The sequence below is a fragment of the Motacilla alba genome, chromosome 2, assembly GCF_015832195.1.
Source record: "Motacilla alba alba isolate MOTALB_02 chromosome 2, Motacilla_alba_V1.0_pri, whole genome shotgun sequence".
NCBI classification, from domain to species: Eukaryota; Metazoa; Chordata; class Aves; order Passeriformes; family Motacillidae; genus Motacilla; species Motacilla alba.
This window is the reverse complement of record NC_052017.1, coordinates 56,973,841-56,994,569: the sequence shown is the minus strand read 5'-3', so window position 1 is coordinate 56,994,569 and position 20,729 is coordinate 56,973,841. Positions and strand designations below refer to the sequence as shown.

Here is a 20,729-nt window from a genome sequence, read left to right as displayed (position 1 = left end):
AGGGATTGTTAAAGCAGATTAAACTGTTGGACATTAAAACCTCGCTAATACTGATTAAAGCTGGACACTTACCTGAGCTAGGCAGCACAGTGCAGAGAATACTGGCTTGACATTGTGGATTCTAGCTCCTCACAGGCAGCTACTGCATCATCACAGGCCACAAGGCCACTTCAGAGCTACTGCACTGAAGTTATTAACCCCTGTCTTTCAGTACAGAGTAAACCTGAAGCAAGGTTTATCTGTTTGCCTGTGGAACTCTAGCAGTGCAAAACTGTCTCTGAAACCAATTTAGCTGAGGAGATCCTAGCTGCAAAGAGAAAAAATTGTTCACCATACTCCTAGTATTTATTGGGCACTCTATGAATGAGGTGCTTTACCTCATCTGCCAGGTAGGTATTTAGCAATTGCAAGTGTCTGAGAGTTCTCTAAAACAGTTGACAACTCCAGACTAATGCTTATTTTTCTGAATATTTTCCTTTTTTTTTTTTTACATCTAGCATTTTGTTGATAGTATTTCAGGAGTTTGTGCTTTGGGTTACATTTTTGCTGTGAAAGAGAGTAACAAGAATGTGAAGATCTTTACTGATTTATCTGTGTCTCTTTACTTCTTTACAGTATTTTATTTGCAGACATTGTGGGGTTCACTAGTTTGGCATCACAGTGTACTGCCCAAGAGCTGGTGAAGCTGCTGAATGAACTTTTTGGAAAATTTGATGAATTAGCTACAGTAAGTACAACCCTGTTATTTCAATTTAATTTACATTTCCTTCTAAAAAATTATTCATGAGTTATACATGTTAGAAATCTTATTTAGCCCTAAATGTCATGAATTTCTAAAGCTTCAATCTTTTATTTAATATTCTAAGAAAAAACAATCTCTTTTAATGGTTTAGGAAAGAAATGTAAGTGCTATTTTTAAATATACTTTTCTTCCCCCTTCATGCAGTCCATCAGTGTTCTTCATTGGTTTTGTTTGTACAAAACAGAGAAAATTTTTCAATATTTACATTTTTATCCTTCATCCAAAAAAATCAGAACAATGGGAAATATGAATATTGGCAGTACAGCATAAAACTTTCTGTGATAATAGAAAGCTAGAGAGTAAAATTCATTCTTCACAGAGAGCACTCCTTAAAACAGAAATGATGGTAGCTTTTCAGAGAGGTTATTGTAGGTAAAATAGGATACATATAATAAATTGATGCCTATGTTTTTGTTGTTGCACTTATATTGCGCTAGATTCCCCAAGGAAGAGAAAATGACAGAAATGTTCCTTGCCTATAACTCCAAGCAGCCTAATTTGACAAGAACCATTGGATGGGAAATGAGAGGAATTTCTGTGCCAGAAAAAGTCACACATCTTGTTTCAAATTACATTTAACAAGATGTTGAAAATATGTCTTCCCCTGAACAAAGCAGAACTTCATCAAATCTATCTTATTTGCCAGCTCTCCTTAAAACCTTCATTGCTGAGAAGTAACTCTTCCGTATAAATTATACTCCTCTACTGTCTGGCTATTTTGTCTTCAGACTCTGTGCAGCAGCCTAAAGAAAATATTTGTTTAGGTCCTTGACATAAATAGCATCCGCATTTTTTCAGTCCAAACTCACTTCTCCTTGATGCAGTCTACCACATGAGAGATCTAAAGCATGTGGACATTTTGCATCTAAATCTCCCTCTTGATAAACAACTCTCAAGAACCCCAAGAAGAAAGAAACCTGCTCCACAAGGTCCTAGGGTTGAGAAAGACCTATTCTTAGTTAAGTGGGTTATCCTTTGATGGAGTTCTATGTTCTGATTTGCACTAGATGTTCAAGTCATAACAGAAAAAAACTTGTGTGTTCCCTTTTTTCCCAGAAAAGCAGAATATTAACTTAGATGCTTAGTAGAGATGCAATGGGATTCTCAGGGGTTTAGGCATTAATTTTTGTAAACAAATAATTACTGCAACTACTGGCAGTATCTCATAGAGAGCAGAGGTCCTCAGCCCAGAGTACTTCATAGATTATGCCTTAGAAATAAAAATGAACTTCCATTTAGATAGTCATTTGCAAGAGCTTAAATAGTTTAAGTTCAAATATCCTCCTTACTTTGATTGCATTTTAATTATATGTCAACCAGACATCTAATAAGCTCTTTTAAAACTTACAATGCCGTAATTTGTGGAGTCTTTATAGCCATGAAATACAGAGCCATGTAACAAAAGGGAAGTACTGTAATATAATACAAGATCACATGTGTGCACACAGAAATACACAAGCCTATGGTGTGTCATGGCCCTGAAGCCAGGGAAATGGCTGCCCTGCCATGGTTGCTCCCTTAGCCATGGCCATGTGCTGCCAGCTGAAGGTGTCAGTGACACCAGAAGGCAGGTACCAGGCAGATGCCAGCCTTTGGTGCAAGGTCAGTTGTTGGTCATGGAGGAAGCAGTTTGGAGATCGCAGAAGAGCAAAAAAAGCCTCAGTTTTTCTGTTCAGCCTGCGAGGATTCTTTTTCAATTTTACAGAAAAAAAATCTCATGGTTTCTTTCAGCTATGTGAGGAAGATTTGCTACTTGGGAGTACTTCTAGTTTAGACTGTGCTTCACTGAGGTGTGTTTAAGGACAGACATACAAGCTTTCCTTAGCACATTGTGATGTTTTTAAGGGATTTTTGTAATTGTGTCTTCTGCGGTCAGAGAAATGTGCTGAGAAATACAGGTTTTCAGAAGGATTCTGATCTCTTGGTTAAAGCAGCTTCTAGGTATTCATTATTAGGTCAAAAGAGAGCACTGGGCTGATTTTAAATTGTGCTGTGCTTGAGTACTCAGAATTATTAAGGAGGAATTTGCAGAGACTTTAAAGAAGAGTGTAACAGTGATAGGTAGGGTCTCTGTGATTACTGAAGTGCAATCTGTGAGTGTGCCTGTTGTGTGCCGCTGTTTGTGTCCTGCTGTTTCTTGGGAAGCAATGCCAGCTGGAAGGTGAAGTTTATGACTATCTTTCTTGAAACAATTGCTCTGTCTTAAAAATATAAAGAATTTTAAAAGAAGATCCCTTACCACTATGAAAAGTGTAGTAATTATAAGACCCCATACATTTGCTGGGAGCCTCAAGATGGATTTTGATACATGGAAACATTGTAGAAATAGTGAGTCTTTGCTTTTTGACAGTATAGTTCTGCTAAAATTTGTCTTTCTCGCATTTAGAAGCTGGTTTATGCTTTTTATATTAGTTATTTCTCTCTTTCCATATGCTATTTCTCTGGATGTTTTTTGGTTTGTGGTTTTTGGGGTTTTTTTGGTTTGTTGGGTTTTGTTTTGTTTTTTTTTTTTTTTTGTAAGGCACATAGTTTTGCTCTCTTTGAAATGCTACTTTTTTTTTTTTTTTAATCACAATAGCTTCAGATATAGTTGCAACTCATGATAGGGAGTTCTGAAAGCAAACATTAGGTTTCAATATAAAGTCCTTCAATTCCTTTGAAAATGTACTTTAGCATTCTGTTAGTAGAGAAGGGAAAAAAATCCTGATCTTACTACTCCCTCCTAGAACTCATTTGTACTTTTATCATGTCCTTTCCTGTCTGTTCATCTCTAGAGAAAGTATGGTTTTTAAACACTTGTCTTGCTCGCATTATTTTACCCTGCAAATCACTGAGTCTTTGAGTGCTAAGGAAGAGACAATTAGAATGCAGTACTTAAAATCATAAAATCATAAAATATCTGAGTTGGCAGGGATCCATAGAGATCATCAAATCAAAAGCCCTACTCCTTGCAGTACTAACTAAAACTAAACCATATGACAAAGAGCATTGGCCAGTTGCTCCCTGAAAATGGTGGCATGATTTTTGGGGGGTTTTTTTCACAATAGCACCTTTTGGTTTCTTAAAGAAACAGTCTTAGGTAATCATATTTCATATAGGATTTGTGGTCTCCTCAGTAACTTTTGAATCCTAATGCCAACTTCAATCACTTTGAATGTGAGTCTCAAAAATATAAACAAAAATGAGTGTCATTATATTAGTATCCTTGCAGGAGTGTGACTTCATCCTAGACCGACATCAGAGAATCCACATGGGAAGATGCTGTTATGAATGATTCAGGGTTCATTTGTATTTCTGGTTAATGAAGTTTTTGTAATGTGACTGTCTTTAGGCATTCTGGTACAAGCATTTTGGGTAAGTTTGTCCGTGCAAGGATTCCCTTTGAACATAACAGTAACAAGGCATCTTCCTGAACATAGAGTTGGTGATGTTTCTCATAAGGCCCATGAATAGTTCTACTCAAAAGGATTGATTTGTATTGGATTTTATCTGCTGCTCAGGCTTAGTTTACTTAGTTCTGATTGTTACTCTGAAGTTTTTTGGTTTCCTCCCATTAAACAAGAGTAGCTTTGTGCAGTCTCAGACTTGGCCCTACTGATAGTCATCCTGCATTACATATTATTAATAAATGCTTCAAGCAACTGATCTTTCAATGAGGACTTCAGATGCCTTGCAATCAACCTGTGATACTATAGCTAGCTTTCAGTTTGTCATTCTTCAGTTTACATGTAAGAGTGACAAATTTTAATGAGATATAATCACTTGCATTATGCTGTCATGGTCAAAGTTCTATTATGCTTTGATGCAGTTTAGACATGTCCCAAATATTTTGCTTGTAATATGTCATCTTAATAGAAAAGAGGAGACAGTTCTACAGCATCCCAAATTTTAATGAAAAAGGTTTGATTTTTAGAGAAGTTTCTATTTTCTTTAATTGTTTTTTTCTTTGGTATATTTTTTTCACATACTTCCTGCATCTAATCTACATGGAGAATTAATTATTTGTCTTTAAAGATTCAGATATTTCCCTTTCAGCATCCATCCTTCTGCATCTTGGAACTCTAAGACTTTTCATTTACAAGCTGACAAGGATAAAAGAATTTTAGGTGCTTTTCAAAGGACATCATTAGAAGAGAACTTTAATATTCTGAATGAAAGTTCTTATTTCTTCATTCTACTTTTGGTATCTCATCTATTAGGCAGACTGATACCACTTCCTTGTTCTTTCCATTTACAGTTATGTATACCTCCAGGCTTTGTCAGGCTGAATCTATTTTTATTTCTTTCCATTTTATTTTAATATCCTTCCCTGATTGTCTTCTTAGCATTTAACAATTTTTACTTTGCATATTTCAACATTACTGAAGTGTCTCTTGCTACCAGTTCAAGCTCAAAGATACTGGACTGAAAAATATTGTTTCTGAGCCTTAGGCAAAGAATCAGTAGATAATATTTTTAATCAGCTTGTGTGTTTTTAACTGTGTCAAGAACAGTTAGTTCTTTGCTGAGCATTGAACTAGATTTTCCTAAAAGCAATCACTCTAAAAAATTGTTTATATTGCATCTGTTGCAAAACCATAATGCTTTTGGTTTATATTAAGATAATTATGATGTATTTTTAAAATACAAAATAAACTAAGTTTTGTGGATTGTTTAAGATGGGAAAATTAGTGCTGGAAAGCATAAGTATAAAGTTACAGCATGTAACCCTTCTTTGTGAAAATTTCTTGGCACTGGGGGGCAGGACATTTAAAAATGCGAATTTTAAGGAGACTTCTCAGTTTCCCTTGAAAGTCAACACAGACACAAGATCCCACTGAGGCAGATCACCACATAAGTTTAAATCCAGCTCTGAACAGACATCTGGAGATGTGTCCTGGAGGGACGTAAGGAAGTAAACTTTCTTAAAGGAAAGTGTTCTTAATCAATATGCCTGTAATGCTATAGGATCAGGGAATAATGATGCATGCATGGAGTGAAGCTGAAGTGTCTGGGAACAATTTTCAAGTGAAAAAATTATCACTGCACACTACAAGTACAGTAGGAACATATAAATAGGCAACTACCCCAGAGAGTAGGTCTTGCTATTTTACACTTTATTTTAGATAAGTGGATATTGTGCTTGGTAGGCTAATTCTTTGTCACAATTCTTGTCATAATTTGTATGCTTGTAGTAAATAACCAAATTGTTCCCGAGTTTGTATACTGCAAATCTGAAATTTGCATCTTTCTCATCCATTTGACTCAGTCATATGACTGTATTGTATTGTTCCAATCAGCCTCAGGTGCTTGAAGTGTGACCATATGAACTGATATGTACTGACTGGACATACTGACTGTACATACATACGTACTACCTATGTAGAGAAAAGTATTTCTGGAATCTGGAAAAATAATCATTTCCTGAAATTTAGAGCTTAATTTTTAAGCATTTTACTGTGTATTTGGTTTAGGCTTGCTTCTCCTGGAATGTATCTTCAACAAAAGACAGAAACTGAAACTATAATAAAACCTAGGAAGGAGACAAGCATGTGTGTCAGTCATGATGATTGTATAAAATATTCTTGCTAGATGCCTTTTTCATTTCCAAGTAAATTAATATATATGATTATTGCATAGGTTTTCTCCAGAACTAAAAACATTTCAATATTCTAGTTTTGTAAAATTATACTCCATGTGAAGTAAGGAAAGAATTTATTGTAAGAATGAAGATGCAGATAAAATTTAGGTCATTTTAGGTCAGCATATATAATTGCCAATAAAATTGAGGGAAAGCATTTGAAACTAATGTCGTCCTTTTTATAGCTGCCCGAAATAATTCTACATTTGTTCATGCATAAGGTGGCTCCCATGATGGTAGACAATTTTTTAATGACTTCACAAACACATTACTAAATTAAAAGCTTTCAAATGCTTACCTGGGGTGGCCAGCTTTCCCCAGTCAGAGCCTATCAAGTAATTTTCTGTGGCACTTCCTATACCTCTTATATGGCATTTGTTTTCTTTTTGTATTTTCTGCCACTGTAGAAACTCTTCTCTTTAAGTCTATGCTACTTATTGCTTATTGCAATAAGTATCTCTCCATTACTCTGCTAAATTGAACTCTATGTAGTATTGCAGTTAGCTCATTCTCAAGGCTTTTCATGTTGGGACTAGCAGATGTAAAATAACTAATGTTAGTTATAAAGCTACTATTTGCAGCATTTATTAAATTAAAAGGTTATTAAAATAGTTGTTTCAGTTTTTAAACACATAATTCAAAACCTTCAAACCGTTTTTTTTACCAAAAAAGGTAAAATATGTATGTAATAATTTACAGGGTTCAATGGAATTTTCTAATAGACTGGACAGCTTTCATAAGTGTATTATCACTATTGGCACACTGCAGTATAATGGAGCTGGTGGTAATGTCCTTGTCACTTCATTACACTTAGGATTTGACTATGAAGCTTATGTGAGAAGATGGCTTCAATAATCTCTCACATTGTGGCCCACATTCAATATAGTTATTAAAATAGATTTGGATGCTACTTAGAGAAACCATGGTGCTAGATCTCTGTTTTACTGACAAAAAAAAAAAAAAAAGAAAGAAATATGATAAGTGAAATTGTCTGTCATTAATGAAAGTTGCAGTTGGTAACTGCAGATGAGTAAACTGCATCCAGCTCAGGGGCTCTCAGCACATGAGGCCAGGATCTCTTAGAATGGGTCCAGAAGACAATAACAAAAATGATCAGAGGGCTGGAACATCTCTCCTGTGAAGAAAGACTGGGAGCATTGCCTGGAGAAGAAGGCTCCAAGCAGATCTTAATGGAGCCTTTCAATATATAAAAGGGGCCTTATAAAAATGTCAGCAAGGACTTTATCAGGGTCTGTAGGACAAAGGGGCAAAAAGTTGTAAACTAAAAGTTTCAAACGGGATATCAAGGTAGAGTTCTAAAGAGTTTTTCATGTCAGTCTAAACCTATGTTTTCCTCTTTTTCTGCACCTAGCCGTGTCTTTTGAGAATACTGCTACAGTCTAGGAGGCATTCACTCAGTTGTAATTTCCATGGAATGCTTTCAGTTTCATTTTTCTCTAAAGCTCTTTGTTGCCCAAAACTGTTACAGCTGAGGGAAAAAAAATAGAAATATTTTTATGTTTCACTTAATTTTAGAAGAGAATGAAATATATTAAGAAAGTGCAAATGACAAAAAATGGAAAGTGATTACTTACAAATAATCTCTTTCTGTCATCATGCTCTGAACTTAATAACTTGGTACAGCATTGCTTAGTTACGTTATATAGCCTTCCAACTAACACCATCTGATTCGTCGCCATTTCTTTGAAGACCTTGAAAGAGGGTGATTTGTCCTTCACAATTTCCATAAAGGCCAAACACTGTACTGTGTTCTCCCAAAGGCACTTGGAGCAGTAAGACAGTCAATATATATCTGCTTAAAGGAAGGAGTGGAGTAGTAATGCCAGAAATAGTTACCAACATCCAGATATCTTCTAATATTTTCAAATTCAAATCTTTTGAAAGGGAGGAAGCTTAAAACTGGTATCTGCCCCACAGCTATCTGCCTGACCCACTTGGGTTAGTACTGCAGAGAATGAATATTAAAATTTGCCTTTATCCCATATGCGGTGTATATATGCAAGATGATGTAGGTAAACTTGCAGAACTGTATCTGCAGGTCATACATGCACATCTTCCTATATATGGATGGCTGCATATATCTGTACTGTGTGATAGCTAACATACAGGCTTTTATGATTTTGTTCCAACCTAATAAATAACTGTAATGGAATTGAATAGAGACATAATTTCATCTTCAGAGAATGTAGCAGAAGATACAATTCTTTCTGCAAGCCTTTTGTGTGTGCACACACATCTGTAGTAAATGATAATTTCTAGAGTGATTCAAAGCTCTCTAATCCAATTTTCCACTGAAATTAATAGCATTTTGGTAGAAAGTGCTATAAATATTAAATATGCTGCACATGCTATAACACTGGAAATAAGATGCAGTGGTAACAGTGGTTAATCCTATTTTGTCCTCTCTCAAGACCTCTTTGGAAGCAGAATGAAGTTCTAGGTTTGTGAAGAGAGATAAATAAGGAATGCATTTTTCATCATTCTTTTTTGTCTTCAGGGAGTTTTCAATATGCTTTGACTATTTTCCCCCAGTAGTCATTTTATACACTAGTAACTAAGAAAGGTCTGTAACAGTCATGTGATTAACCTGGATTATTGAGTTATGTCTTGGGTCCCTGAGGACAGAGGTATAAATCCCCCAGAGGGACAGCTGGTATAAATGTGTGTAGTTCCCCTGAAAGGCATAATGCTGCGTTGATTAATATAGATTGAAAATTTGATCCCCTGTGCCTACCTGATAAAGACAATTCAGAGGATTCTTCCAACAAAGGAAGCTGTTGGAATGGGGCTTTCCAAATGAAAGTAACTGATAATCCAAGAAGAAAGAAATAGAGAAGACAAATACGACGGGAAAAAAACCCACAAATACTTCCATGAAGGCTTCTTTCCTGAGGGTCACTGATATTCCTTTTGTCTCATTGAACATCTGTAAGGAAGGTGACCATGCCCCTCTGTGGCACTGCCTGGCCCCAATGATGAAGTTCTTGACAGCAGAGCTAAAAGACTCATCTGTGTTCCTTCTTCAGCCCTCGTAGTTCACCATTGTGCTCCGAGTTTATTCTACTTCAGTGAAAACTGAGCCATCAGAAATTTGCATTGAATGGTTTCCCTCTATCTGTGACTTCTCTTCAATATGTGAAGAAAATATTGAGCTAGCAAAATTTTTTTCAGGGAGTAGGGCAGTGTTTTTCCCCCCACAGAGGCATGCTGGGGTTTTGAGCTCCAGAACTGTTTCCTGTGCTGCCAGTTCATACATCTCATTCCACTTTTCTGCTGCATGTAAGGTTGCTCCTGTACTAATTTCCAGCTATGCCCAATCAATATCCAGAGATCTCACCATAACTGAAGTCTGACATATAGCGAGGATGTCAAAGCCTCCCCTGAAACCATAAAGCCATCTGTAAGTCCAGGCCTAACAAATCTCCTCCCTTTTTCCCCAACATTTAAATGGTGAACCTGAACATGGCTTTGGTTTTCTTTTTTTCTCTTTTTTTTTTTTTTTCTTTAAGACTCTAACTTTGCAATCACTAAACATTCTGGGTAGTGATCAGTCTCCTGTTCCCATTTATGTAGGCTAAGCAAAACAAAATATTACTCTTTCTAAAGTCCATAACGTTATGAGGGATTGCAAGTCTGGTAGGGTCTGAGTTGGGGGAAATGGGAAACACTACTTATGCATCTCTTTGTAGGCCTTATTAACCCTTTCGCTTACTCTGCAAAGCATGACCAAATCCACATTGGCTGGATATGATAAAGAAACTTTTTGAACTTTAGATGATGCGGTTTTTATTGAGAATGGCAAAAAAATGTCTTTCTAATTTATGGATAAATGAAGTTATGCTTGCTCACAGATTGTGATTCCAGGAGGTTAGGAAAATAAAAGTCTGAAAAGCATACCTGCAGATCAGGTTGCTTTCAGACTTGCAAACAAAGAAATGGATGAATATAATAAGCATTAAATATATTGCAATTAAGTTTCAAGGGTCAGACTCAGCCTTGGCACAATTCTATTGCAGTCAATGGAGTTACAAGACAGAGTTCAATGTTTACGCTTTTAAAATCTTGTGTTTTAAAGTTGTAGTCTATCTGACCTTCCTCTTTGGCTCACTCTTATAGGTAGCACATACCACGATTACACATGACTATGTACAAATACCTAGATTGTTGCAATGACAGAAGGAAGACCAGGGACTCATTCCAGCACATTTCCAAAATAAAAGAAAAGATTTAAAGAAACTCTTCTCCTACTAGACAGAATTACAAGCAACAAAAATTGAATCTGATTTTGAATCTATTCACATAACAATTACTCACTTGGATAGCCTATTAATAAAAACAAAGTTCCAGCAGTGATAATAAGGATTGTTGCAATCTGACATGTGAGAAAGATCCTCCTTTAAAAGACTTTGCACTTATTCAGTACAACCTCTTTGTTCTAGAGAACATCTTCAAGAATGACTGTCATTCTTATGGGTTTTGCTGGGAGAAGTCTGACACCTTCTTTGTTATTTCTTTGAGACAACATATATAAGTGTGTATATATATTTTTGTATAAGCTTTTTTTTCAAACTGTAAAATGTTTTCCCTTTTTATTAAAAAATATCCTTATCCTGGGTATATCAAAGATTTGTCTTGTATGGTACAAGAATGTGAAGTTAATGTTCTGAATTTTCAGTTTTTCAGTCTGAGTTGATAGACTTCACTCTTTAGGCAAAATGTATTAAATAAAGAACTACAGCAACAACAAAACAGCAGAGTTGTTTGCAACAAAGCGGCCCTCTCCCCCCTCCCTGGTCTTACATAACAGATAGATAGAATAAACTGCCTTATGAAGTGCTTTCCTGAATGTGTGATGAAAGCTCTTAGTAACTTCAAAGTCCTCTGCTTTCTGCATTGGGCTTCCACTACACGCTGCCTGACCCTGTGACTGACAGTTGTGCCCGAGGGATTTCTGCTGATCCTCTTGGAAACGTCCTGGTAAGGCACCACAGGTGGGCAAGCTGCCTGCCTAATGCAGTGCTGGCAATCTCTAGTGCTTTTAATCATGTCCATAAAACCAAATTATCTGCTGTTTCTAAAAAGACATTGCTTGTATCAGTTGTGACTGGAATTTGTAACTATCACACATGAATTCATGCATCACAAATGTTAAAAATATTGACAAGAGAATGATTTTTTGGAAGTTGCTGAGAAAATATAACAGAGGAGGGTTTTTTTAATTGATTTGCATATCAGTCCTTAAAAAGATGGCTTTTTCAAAGCTGCACCATGGCTCTCCCCTGGAAGTGTACCTCACATGTCAAGAAAAAGAAAACAACAATTTTTCTAAAGATTACTCTATATTAATTGATAAAGCAAGACATTGAGGATAATATCTGATCAGGAACAAACAGGCTAGTGATTTCAAAACCAGCAGGTGATTTAGCCGTATGTCTTCCATCAAGATAAATATCTCTCCAAAAAATACTGTTGCACTTATTTTCTTCTTCTTTTATTTTTCTCCTGCACAAATAAGAAATTGACTCAGAAAAGTGGTAATGGAATAAACTCTGACTTGTTTGGGTAATGGAGTAAACTCTGGTTTTTTTAAATTTTATTTCTTTAACTGTCTACCAGGCTGTTGTCAAGCCATTAGAAATGAGCCATTTGTGAGGTAGACACTAATAGGAGAGATTGATTGATTGACATTTATATGTTTGTTGTTCACTCCAGATTACTGAAATGGCTTTTCTGAATAGCTTTCCTGAGGGTCAAATAGCCATTGCCTGGCCACAAATCATGCATACCAAATTGAAAGATGAAAAGGGCCTTATAAAAGATTTTGAAGTATGAGCCAAAACTGAATTTATTTTGGAAAGCAGGCTTCAGCTTTAACTACTGAGTATGCTCTATTGCTTCAAGATCTGCCCAAAATTGAGGGGGGATAGGGAAAGCCTTTTCTTGGGAGTAGAATCTAGTGGCATCTAGTAGAAAACTTTGTGGTTTCCATTAAAAAAATGTAGTGATTAGTGTCCAAAAATGTTGAATTAAAAGGAAAATTCTGTATCAACAAAGATTTTGAGATCTGGATATTACTTTGTGTGCATCAATAATTTTTTACTTATATAATAGCATTTAGCAAAGGATTTCAAAAAAAGTGTGAGTAAAATTGGTGAGGCACTTTTGGCTATAGGCTGCAGGAATACTGTTAGGGACCTGGTGATTATCTTTCTAAAAGAATTATGCTTGTATTCATTAAAATATATATTAGCAATGATAATTAGTGGAATATTTAAAATCCTGATGTACAGAAGAGCAAATGTCAAGTAGTCACAACTGGAAAAGCCTTTTCTACTACTTAAGCATCCCCAAAAAGACAGGTCTCCTCTTTGATTTGAGATCTGAATTTGCAGTTTAACTTATAAAAAGAAGTAGACAAACCAATTTTCCCAAGCTGTGCCTTCTTCCATGCATGAACAGAGGTAATTCTTATTTATAGTACCTGTTCAATACTGAGTACCATTTACAAAGCAGAGAGGTGTGGGAATGCCTGCAGCAGGAAGTGTATGTAGCAACAAGCCTCAAATGCTGGTGTACATGGTGACATGTCAGAGAGAAAAGGATCACTGTAGACATAATCATCATTGCTTCTGAGCAAGAATGTGGATAAGGATGTGGTCAGCTCAGGAAGGTTTTAATTCTTGTAGGCAGGAGACTGGATGAAAGTATATGTCTTCATGAGGAGCTGAATATGATTCTATGACTAGGTTGGGTTTTTTTCCCAGAAATTTTAAATTCCATCATCACCGCCCTCTCTTTTTTTTTTCCCTTCCTGTGTTGCTGAAGTCTATATTGCACACTGCTGGGAAAAGAATCAGACTTTTGTGGATCCACTCCCATCATATTCACAACAGTTAATTTTTCATGGTGCTTACTGGAATAATCCCAGCTTTGTAATTTGTATTCATTTAATCAGGTTCTTTACTATTCTGTGCCAAACTCTAAATGGGTAGAAGTTGCCATAGTCTAGTTACAAAAGATACCATCATCTCTTCATGTCTCCTCATAGTTTATTCATTAAAGATACTGCTCTTTTAAAGGCATTTTGTTATGTGCTCTCTGTTTAGAAATTAACTTTCTGCTTAGATGGATGTAGCAATTATCACATGCCATAATTTTTGGTTTGTTTTTTTTTTTTTTTTTAATGGGAGAGATTTTACCAGGGTTCTTTGGCTTTAGAAATTAAACTTAATGCAAATAGCAGATAAATTTGATTGTAATGCAAACTGACTAGCTTCTCATCTACAAGTCTGTTGTACTGATTATGCTGTATTGCAAACTGTGTTTTATGAATAGGTAATGCAAAAATGTGTGTACCTTTACAGATAAATAAATAATCTTTCCTGGTGAATTTGAACTGAATTTGAAACAAAAGCTTCTCAGAATGCAAGCATTTCCCAATATCCAGCAGTGGTTTTGCTGCAGTCCTTTGGTTTGGGTTCATATAGAAATGAAGTCTCATTGCAAATCTTGAATTTATATTAACCTAGCATGAGGGCAAGTCAATAAAATTTGTTCAGAACTATATCTTTAAGTAGTGCTAACCCGTGTGTGTTGAACAATACCGGGCTGATGTCCAGTATATATGTGTGTATTTATAAATAAATAAACAAATGTGTGACAGCTTTTGTGTACTGGGATCCCAGATTTCATTAACTGTAAATTACCTCATTTGATCACAAAAAGATTCTCTGAATTATTGCACAGTATTGGAGAAGATTTTTACCCTGTTAGTATTGAAATATTTATATAAATAGTAAAACTTTTCCCATTCTGTTTTTATGAAAGGAAAATCATTGCAGAAGAATAAAAATCCTAGGGGACTGTTACTACTGTGTATCAGGATTGACCCAGCCCAAAACAGATCATGCCCATTGCTGTGTTGAAATGGGACTGGATATGATTGACACCATCACGTAAGTACCATGCACGGTGAACCCAGACAAGAGTGCTGCTACAGCTCCTATGTGGTGCTCAGGAAGTGTGCTCTTAGAAAAGCATCAATGTCTGTAAGCACTACTCACCTGGCAAGTCACACTCTTCCATTCAGGCCACAGGACCCTGATTTCAGGAACGGCCACTCTACACATTGATTTTCCACTCCATTTAATCACTGTAAGAAGTAAGTGTGCGAATTGAGTATGTAGAGGCACATACATGTAACTGAATAGGTGGCAGAAAGATAATTGGAAATAAGAAAATATACCCTATTCCTATTGTCACAATGAAAGGAGTTAAATGTGTTGCTTTGCAGTGATAAACACTGCTCACTTTGCACACCAGTATGTAATGTCAAAACCAGTCCTGATGTATTCCTGTTGTATATATGTTTGCAGTCTCAGAATCATAGCCTGTTGATTATTCCATTTCAAGGTAATGTTTAAACCTTTCATTTATTCTGCTTTTCAGAAATGTAACATGAAATTTACTTTGCTGCTCAGATTTTTGTTTATGCTTTAGAGGTCTACATTGATCATTATTTTGCCAAGGCAAAAAATATGGATGTGAGAGAAGTGTGAATGAACATTTAGCTGAAGCTGGAGCTCTATTTCATTACATAGGAGGGAAAGGATAAAGATGGAAAATTTCTTCACTACTGTATTGCCAACTTCTCCTTTTCATTTGCTAAACATACTACAAAATCTCTCAGAGCTTGTAAAGTTGGGTAAATTAATTCATTTTCTCCCTTATTCAATGGAAGTTCATCACATTTGTAAGCATTGTAAAATTGATAAAATACTTTTTAATCTCTTAATCTATAATTTATTATAGTCTATAATAACATAAAACCCTAAAGGAATATGTGTATTCTTTCAGCAGTATATAAATTCTCCATTTATAAGGAAGCCTTGACCTTTGGATACATAATTAAATGTACAAGTCTTGTACACATTTTTCAAAAGCCTTTTGGTTTGTTTGGGTTTTTTTTTAAATCCCTGGAAGGCAATAGACGATGCTGTCATCCTCTTTTAAACCTAGCATTGATCTTTAATCTGTTAGTTGTGCTGTATTTCACGTATACAAATAAGGTATTAGTATAGCTGTTGGAACTTTCCTCTTTAGAATATTTCAGTTTTGTTATTAGAAATGAACATGTTCCCTTTTTAGAGTATATTTCATTGGCTACTGACAGGATAATGTAAACTTGGAAAAGGAGTTGAATTAGAAAAGAATGAACTGGGACTGCTCAGCCTGCAGAAGAGAAGGCTCAGAGGGATTCTTATCAATGCAGACAAATACCTAGAGCGAGGGAGTAAAGAGGACAAAGCCAAACTTTTCTCAGTGACATCCAGCACCAGCATGAGAGGAAATGGGCACAAACTGAAATGCGAGAAATTCAATTTCATTAGAAGAAAAACTTTTTTTTACTGTGCAGGTAGTCAGATACTCAAGAGGTTCCACTGAACACTTGTGGCATTTGTGCCCCTGGAGAGATTTAAACCCAGCGGGGCACAGTTCTGGACAAACTTCTGTAGCTGGCTGTTCTCTGAGCAAGTATGTTGGTTTAGATGATTTCCAGAGGCCCCTTGCAGCATCAGCAACTTTGCAATTTTATGCGGATGAGCTGTAGTATGTTATCTAGGCATGTTTAGTCACAGGTTATACTAGAAGATAACTGGCCATTTCAGGATTTCATTTTTAAAGAATTATTAAATTTTAGGTCTTCTGTGTAGTTAGTGGTCAGAGCATGGTGAGAGAGCAAGATGGGCAAGAGGCAAGGTTTCAAGATAATGCCAGATCTACTTAAGGATGCTTGATAGCTAGGGAAATATTATGCATTCTTTGTGCATAAGCACAATTAGTCTCTCTCCTTCACAGAAACCGTAGTTACAAGATAGATTCCCCAGACTAATTTATTTTAAAATGTGTTTTGTAAATGAAAAGGAAAAATCAGGAGCTTCTGACAGTGAAGTTGGAATGAAGCATTTTATATTGTATTGTTATGATTATTAAGCTTTGTTTATCAGTTCCATGAGATAGAAAGTCACATGCCCTTTTCATGCAGAGGTGGATGCCAGCTGGTAGTCTTTTTAAAGTCCATTTACTTTATTGTAAAATTCAGGTCTTGGTACCATAAATTTATGCTTGGAATTTTTCATCCCTAGCGATAAGTTTGTCATGTTATCTGGGATGAATAAATAAATAAATAAAATCACTTGAACTGTGATTCATGGGATGGATCTGTCAAAAGTGTCCACCCCAGAGATATGTACTAACAGGAGCTGGTTTTTTTTTTCTGGAAAATCAAGGAGTAGAAACTTCCATTGCTGATTATTGGTTCTGTGATTGAACTGAGTTGAATGTGTTCACATAAACTGATACATTCCATTCTCTTCATGTTCTGTGTATCTGTTATTTAAGTATCCTTCAATATGTTGCTGAATGTATCATCTGAGAACATAATTTTCAAAGTATCATAAAATCATTACAATTTTCACAATTTCATCCTCCTTCCTCAAAGTGTTTTCTTAAAGGGAACAGAACCAAATAATTATGGGAGGAGCTTTTTATTCCTAAAAACTGACAAAACAGATAGTGTTATATTCTGATTTTATTCTAAAAGAACTTCTGCAGCCATTGGGTCAGTCCCTCTGTACAGGCCAGGTGTTTGTTCTACTTTAGAGTCACTTAAAATGCCATGGCAATGAGTGAAGTGTTCAATACCACCAATGGTGCTCCTACCATATGAGTTTTGACTGTCACACTTTTGCTAGTAAGATAACAAAAATGATCATATTCATTAGTGCCTTTAATATGTCATGTATTTTTCTAATGTGGCCAATGTCTTCACCTTGGTTATAAACATTGTGTTAGGCCAAGTACTCTCTTCACCTTACTTAAATTGATTGCCACATTTGAAATTTCATTTTCATGTACTACAATGTTTTTACCTTCTAAATAGATATATTTGTTAGCTAACTGCCATGTAGAAAAGTTATGCCCAGCTAAGAAAGCTCTGCCCTCCTTTTCTCCTCCAAAAGCTGTTTAGAGTTCTGTTTTAAGCAAGTGTTATGAGGGAAATTTTACACATTCATACTAGTTTTGTCTTTCCTTAGACAGCATTTCATCAGTGGATACAAATTGTATTAAACAATTCTTTGGCTCAGTACAGCAACTCCTCTTGGGAGATGAAATGGGGTGAAATGACACACTTATTTACCTGCATTCAATAATGTTGCAGAGTAAGAGATAATCTGTAATGTTTCCAATGAAAATAAAGAGAGATTCTGAGTGAGCAGTATATAAATACTATATTTTGGACTCGGTCAAAATACTCAGGTTAACATTCATAAACTTTTCAAAACTGTATTGGAATCCATAATCATTCCTGCTGCCACACAGACAGTACATTTTCATGATGCTTCTTCTGTTAACACATTACTAGGATGCCATTTTAGTACTAACTCTGTGGGAATTGCATCACTATCTGCATCACTGACTGTGTGTAGTAGCAGGGAGCATGGCACCATAGGAGGACATCTGTGGATCACAGCAACTGCTGCTGTTTTAGTCCAACCTACACATACTGTGGTGAGGAGGGGAAGGGTTACTTTAGAGTAAGTCTCATCTGACCTTCTGGTTGAATGTTGTTGCTGCATGTGGGCTTTGAAAAGGTCTGAAGGAAACTGAGGTCCATGAACTTTTACTTCTTGAGAACTGGGCAACCCAGTGGGGTTTATCAGGTATTTTCCATGACATATAGGTGATTTTATCCTGAATGGATCACTCCAGCTAATGTCAATGACTCCACCAGTCATCATGTAAAACCTCACAGATGGAAGCTGGGCTTATTTGCAGCCGGGGAGGTTTTTGCACTGGAGAGGTTGATGCTCGAACTGTCTCCTTTCAATGGGTTTGGTCATTGGCTGACCAAAAGCACCAGGAAAAGGAGAGGAACTACAGCAGCTCATTTGCATAAGTCCAATGGAAATATCAAGTTTTCCTGTGTGATTTTTTTTCTGAGGAAATAGACAGAAACATTAACTTCCCTAATGTCAACACTCTTGAAGGTTTTCCCCTGGTCATCCAAAAGTCCAGGGCCAGGAAATGTTTGAACTGGAAGGAGTGAATTGATGTCAAGTTTTTAGAGAACCAGCAGCTGCATTTTTAAGAAGCTGTCTACCAGTGCTAAAGCTTCATCGGCTTGCACCTCTGCCAAAGCAACCGAGCAGACCTTCAACAGCCCTGTCTCTCTGTCCTAGTGCTCTGCTGCAGCTGAGCAATACTCTGGGGAAGTCTATGTAATTGAACCAAAAATCATATCTATGCCTTTCAGAGGAAACATTCATTTCTGCTGATATTTTTAGTCCTAAGGAAAAGACCTAAGTAATTATAAGAAATGGCATGCAGAGTTTTTTTGTTTCAAACAAAATGCTCAGGAGCATGGGTCTGGAGCTTTTCTGCAGGTAATCTAAATTACTTTCATGGCTTGTAGCAGCACATAAAATACTAGTAGTTAAGGAGGTAACCAAAATTTAAAGGCTTTGTAGGATACTTGATCTGTCAGGGTGGATGCTTTTCTTATAAGTCAGTTCCTTAGACTCTGAACACAATTGGTTTAAAAAGAAAATGGTTTTTTGATTTCCATTTGTTTCTGGGCCTACTTTTGTGTTAACATTTGGAAAAATTAAGTATAGGAACCTATGAGAGAATAAATTTTAATTAAAATTTATTTGAGAAACTCCTTTTTCCTGTTCCTGGCTTATTTGTGAAGTGCTGATATTTTCTCAGAAATGTATTTATAGTTTAAAATATCTTACTGGACATTTTTGTGATATTTTATTGTAGAAATGTTGATGTTGTTTGGGAACATGATCATTGTAATGCTCTGAATTTAAATTTGAAGCCTGTTCTTTATATATTACCTAATATTTCTAATTTTTGATAGTTCATTGGGGTCTATTTGTGGAAATTATCTGCATAAAGAGCACAAAAGTCTAGAAGATAAGCTCAAAAAATGTAATGAACTTCTCATGAGCTTTTTTTTCCTACTCAAATTTAATAATGATGAAAGCATCTCTGAAACACATTGTACCTTCTGGGGAAAATGCATTCTCAGTTTAGATTTTTGACTAAATGACTATGGAAAGGTTTTGCTCAAAACATTCAGTTCTTTCAGATTCTGCTTAATGGTTCATTAGTGCATTAAACAGTTCAGCTTATTTAACAAGGAGTATGAGCAGCCATGTTGTATTTCTCTGCTCATCCTTTTTCATTTATTTTTTGTAATTCTATTAACATTTCTAAAAGGAGACTAAATTTACCCCAGTCAGACAAAGCAATGTCAAAGCCTTGAGTGAACTTTATCAGTGTCTGGATTTCACTGTCTTTTCACATACATTTAGTCTGAGGTTTTGTATCTTTTTTTAAATGGAGGAGGAGGGAGGGAGCCAACAAAAAAAAAAAACCCACTCATTCGTGAACAGAGAAACCCAAACTTTTGTGGGTTCATTAATTAAGATTATTATATAGGTTCTTAATTATGCAGGAGAACACAGGCAGGCAAGATGTAATCCTGAAGGGCTTTGTCTTGCAAGGTGTGGGCTTGGTGTAAGGTCAATCAGTTAATGATGCAATACACATGCTCAGGTGAATTTACAAAGTGTGGTTGCTTATTGTCAGATGGCTTATGGTATTAGGGTCTTTCCTCAGAGATCTGACAAACCGTATGCACAACAAAGCTTTATAACACTAGAATCCTTCTAGGACTCCTTGAAGTCATATTCAAGGCTTGACTGGGAACAGACACTGAGTGAGGAAGAGCTGACTTGCAGTGAGTAGGAATAGGACAAGGAAATATTTAATCTTTCAGAAAGCTGTACATAAGCCTATCTGTGCTGTTGCATAGAATATGACTGAAAAATGTGTTAAACCAGATTCCCTGTGGAGATAAAAGAGATCTCCATGTTACTGACATTAGTGATGGCTGACATGGAACATACTTTCATAGGTAAAGGGTTTCTTGTTTAAATTGAGGCCAAGTTTCTTTGCTGCATATCCCACATCTTGATCTACTCTGACCTTTCTGTTAATTGTATTTAAACAAGAACAACTTCTGAAATAGTTGAAAAGTCTTTCTAAAGGCATCTCTGCAAAATCCAATGTAACTGGATGACACTTGAAAAAAAATAGTTAATGAAGGCAAGGGAAAATGATAGCTAGAGTCCCATTTTAAGGTCTTCTTCTATTAAGTGCATTGGAAAATTCAAATTAGGAAAGTCAAGTGAAAATAAATTCTTTCAGTGA

The 20,729-nt window shown here is 36.0% G+C and overlaps 1 protein-coding gene across 7 annotated transcripts in view; it reads left to right on the top strand.

Moving 5' to 3' along the window:
• ADCY1 (adenylate cyclase 1) overlaps window positions 1-20,729 on the top strand; it is a 161,521-nt gene that overhangs the window by 80,631 nt on the left and 60,161 nt on the right. For all 7 annotated transcript variants that reach the window (XR_005259798.1, XM_038162996.1, XM_038163022.1 and 4 more), the window contains 2 exons: window positions 616-727; window positions 14,271-14,398. Coding sequence is in view for 6 of the 7 variants with exons in the window: in XM_038162996.1 (XP_038018924.1) it covers window positions 616-727; window positions 14,271-14,398 (240 nt within the window). In the remaining variant the exon portion in view is untranslated. The remainder of the gene's footprint in view (window positions 1-615; window positions 728-14,270; window positions 14,399-20,729) is intronic.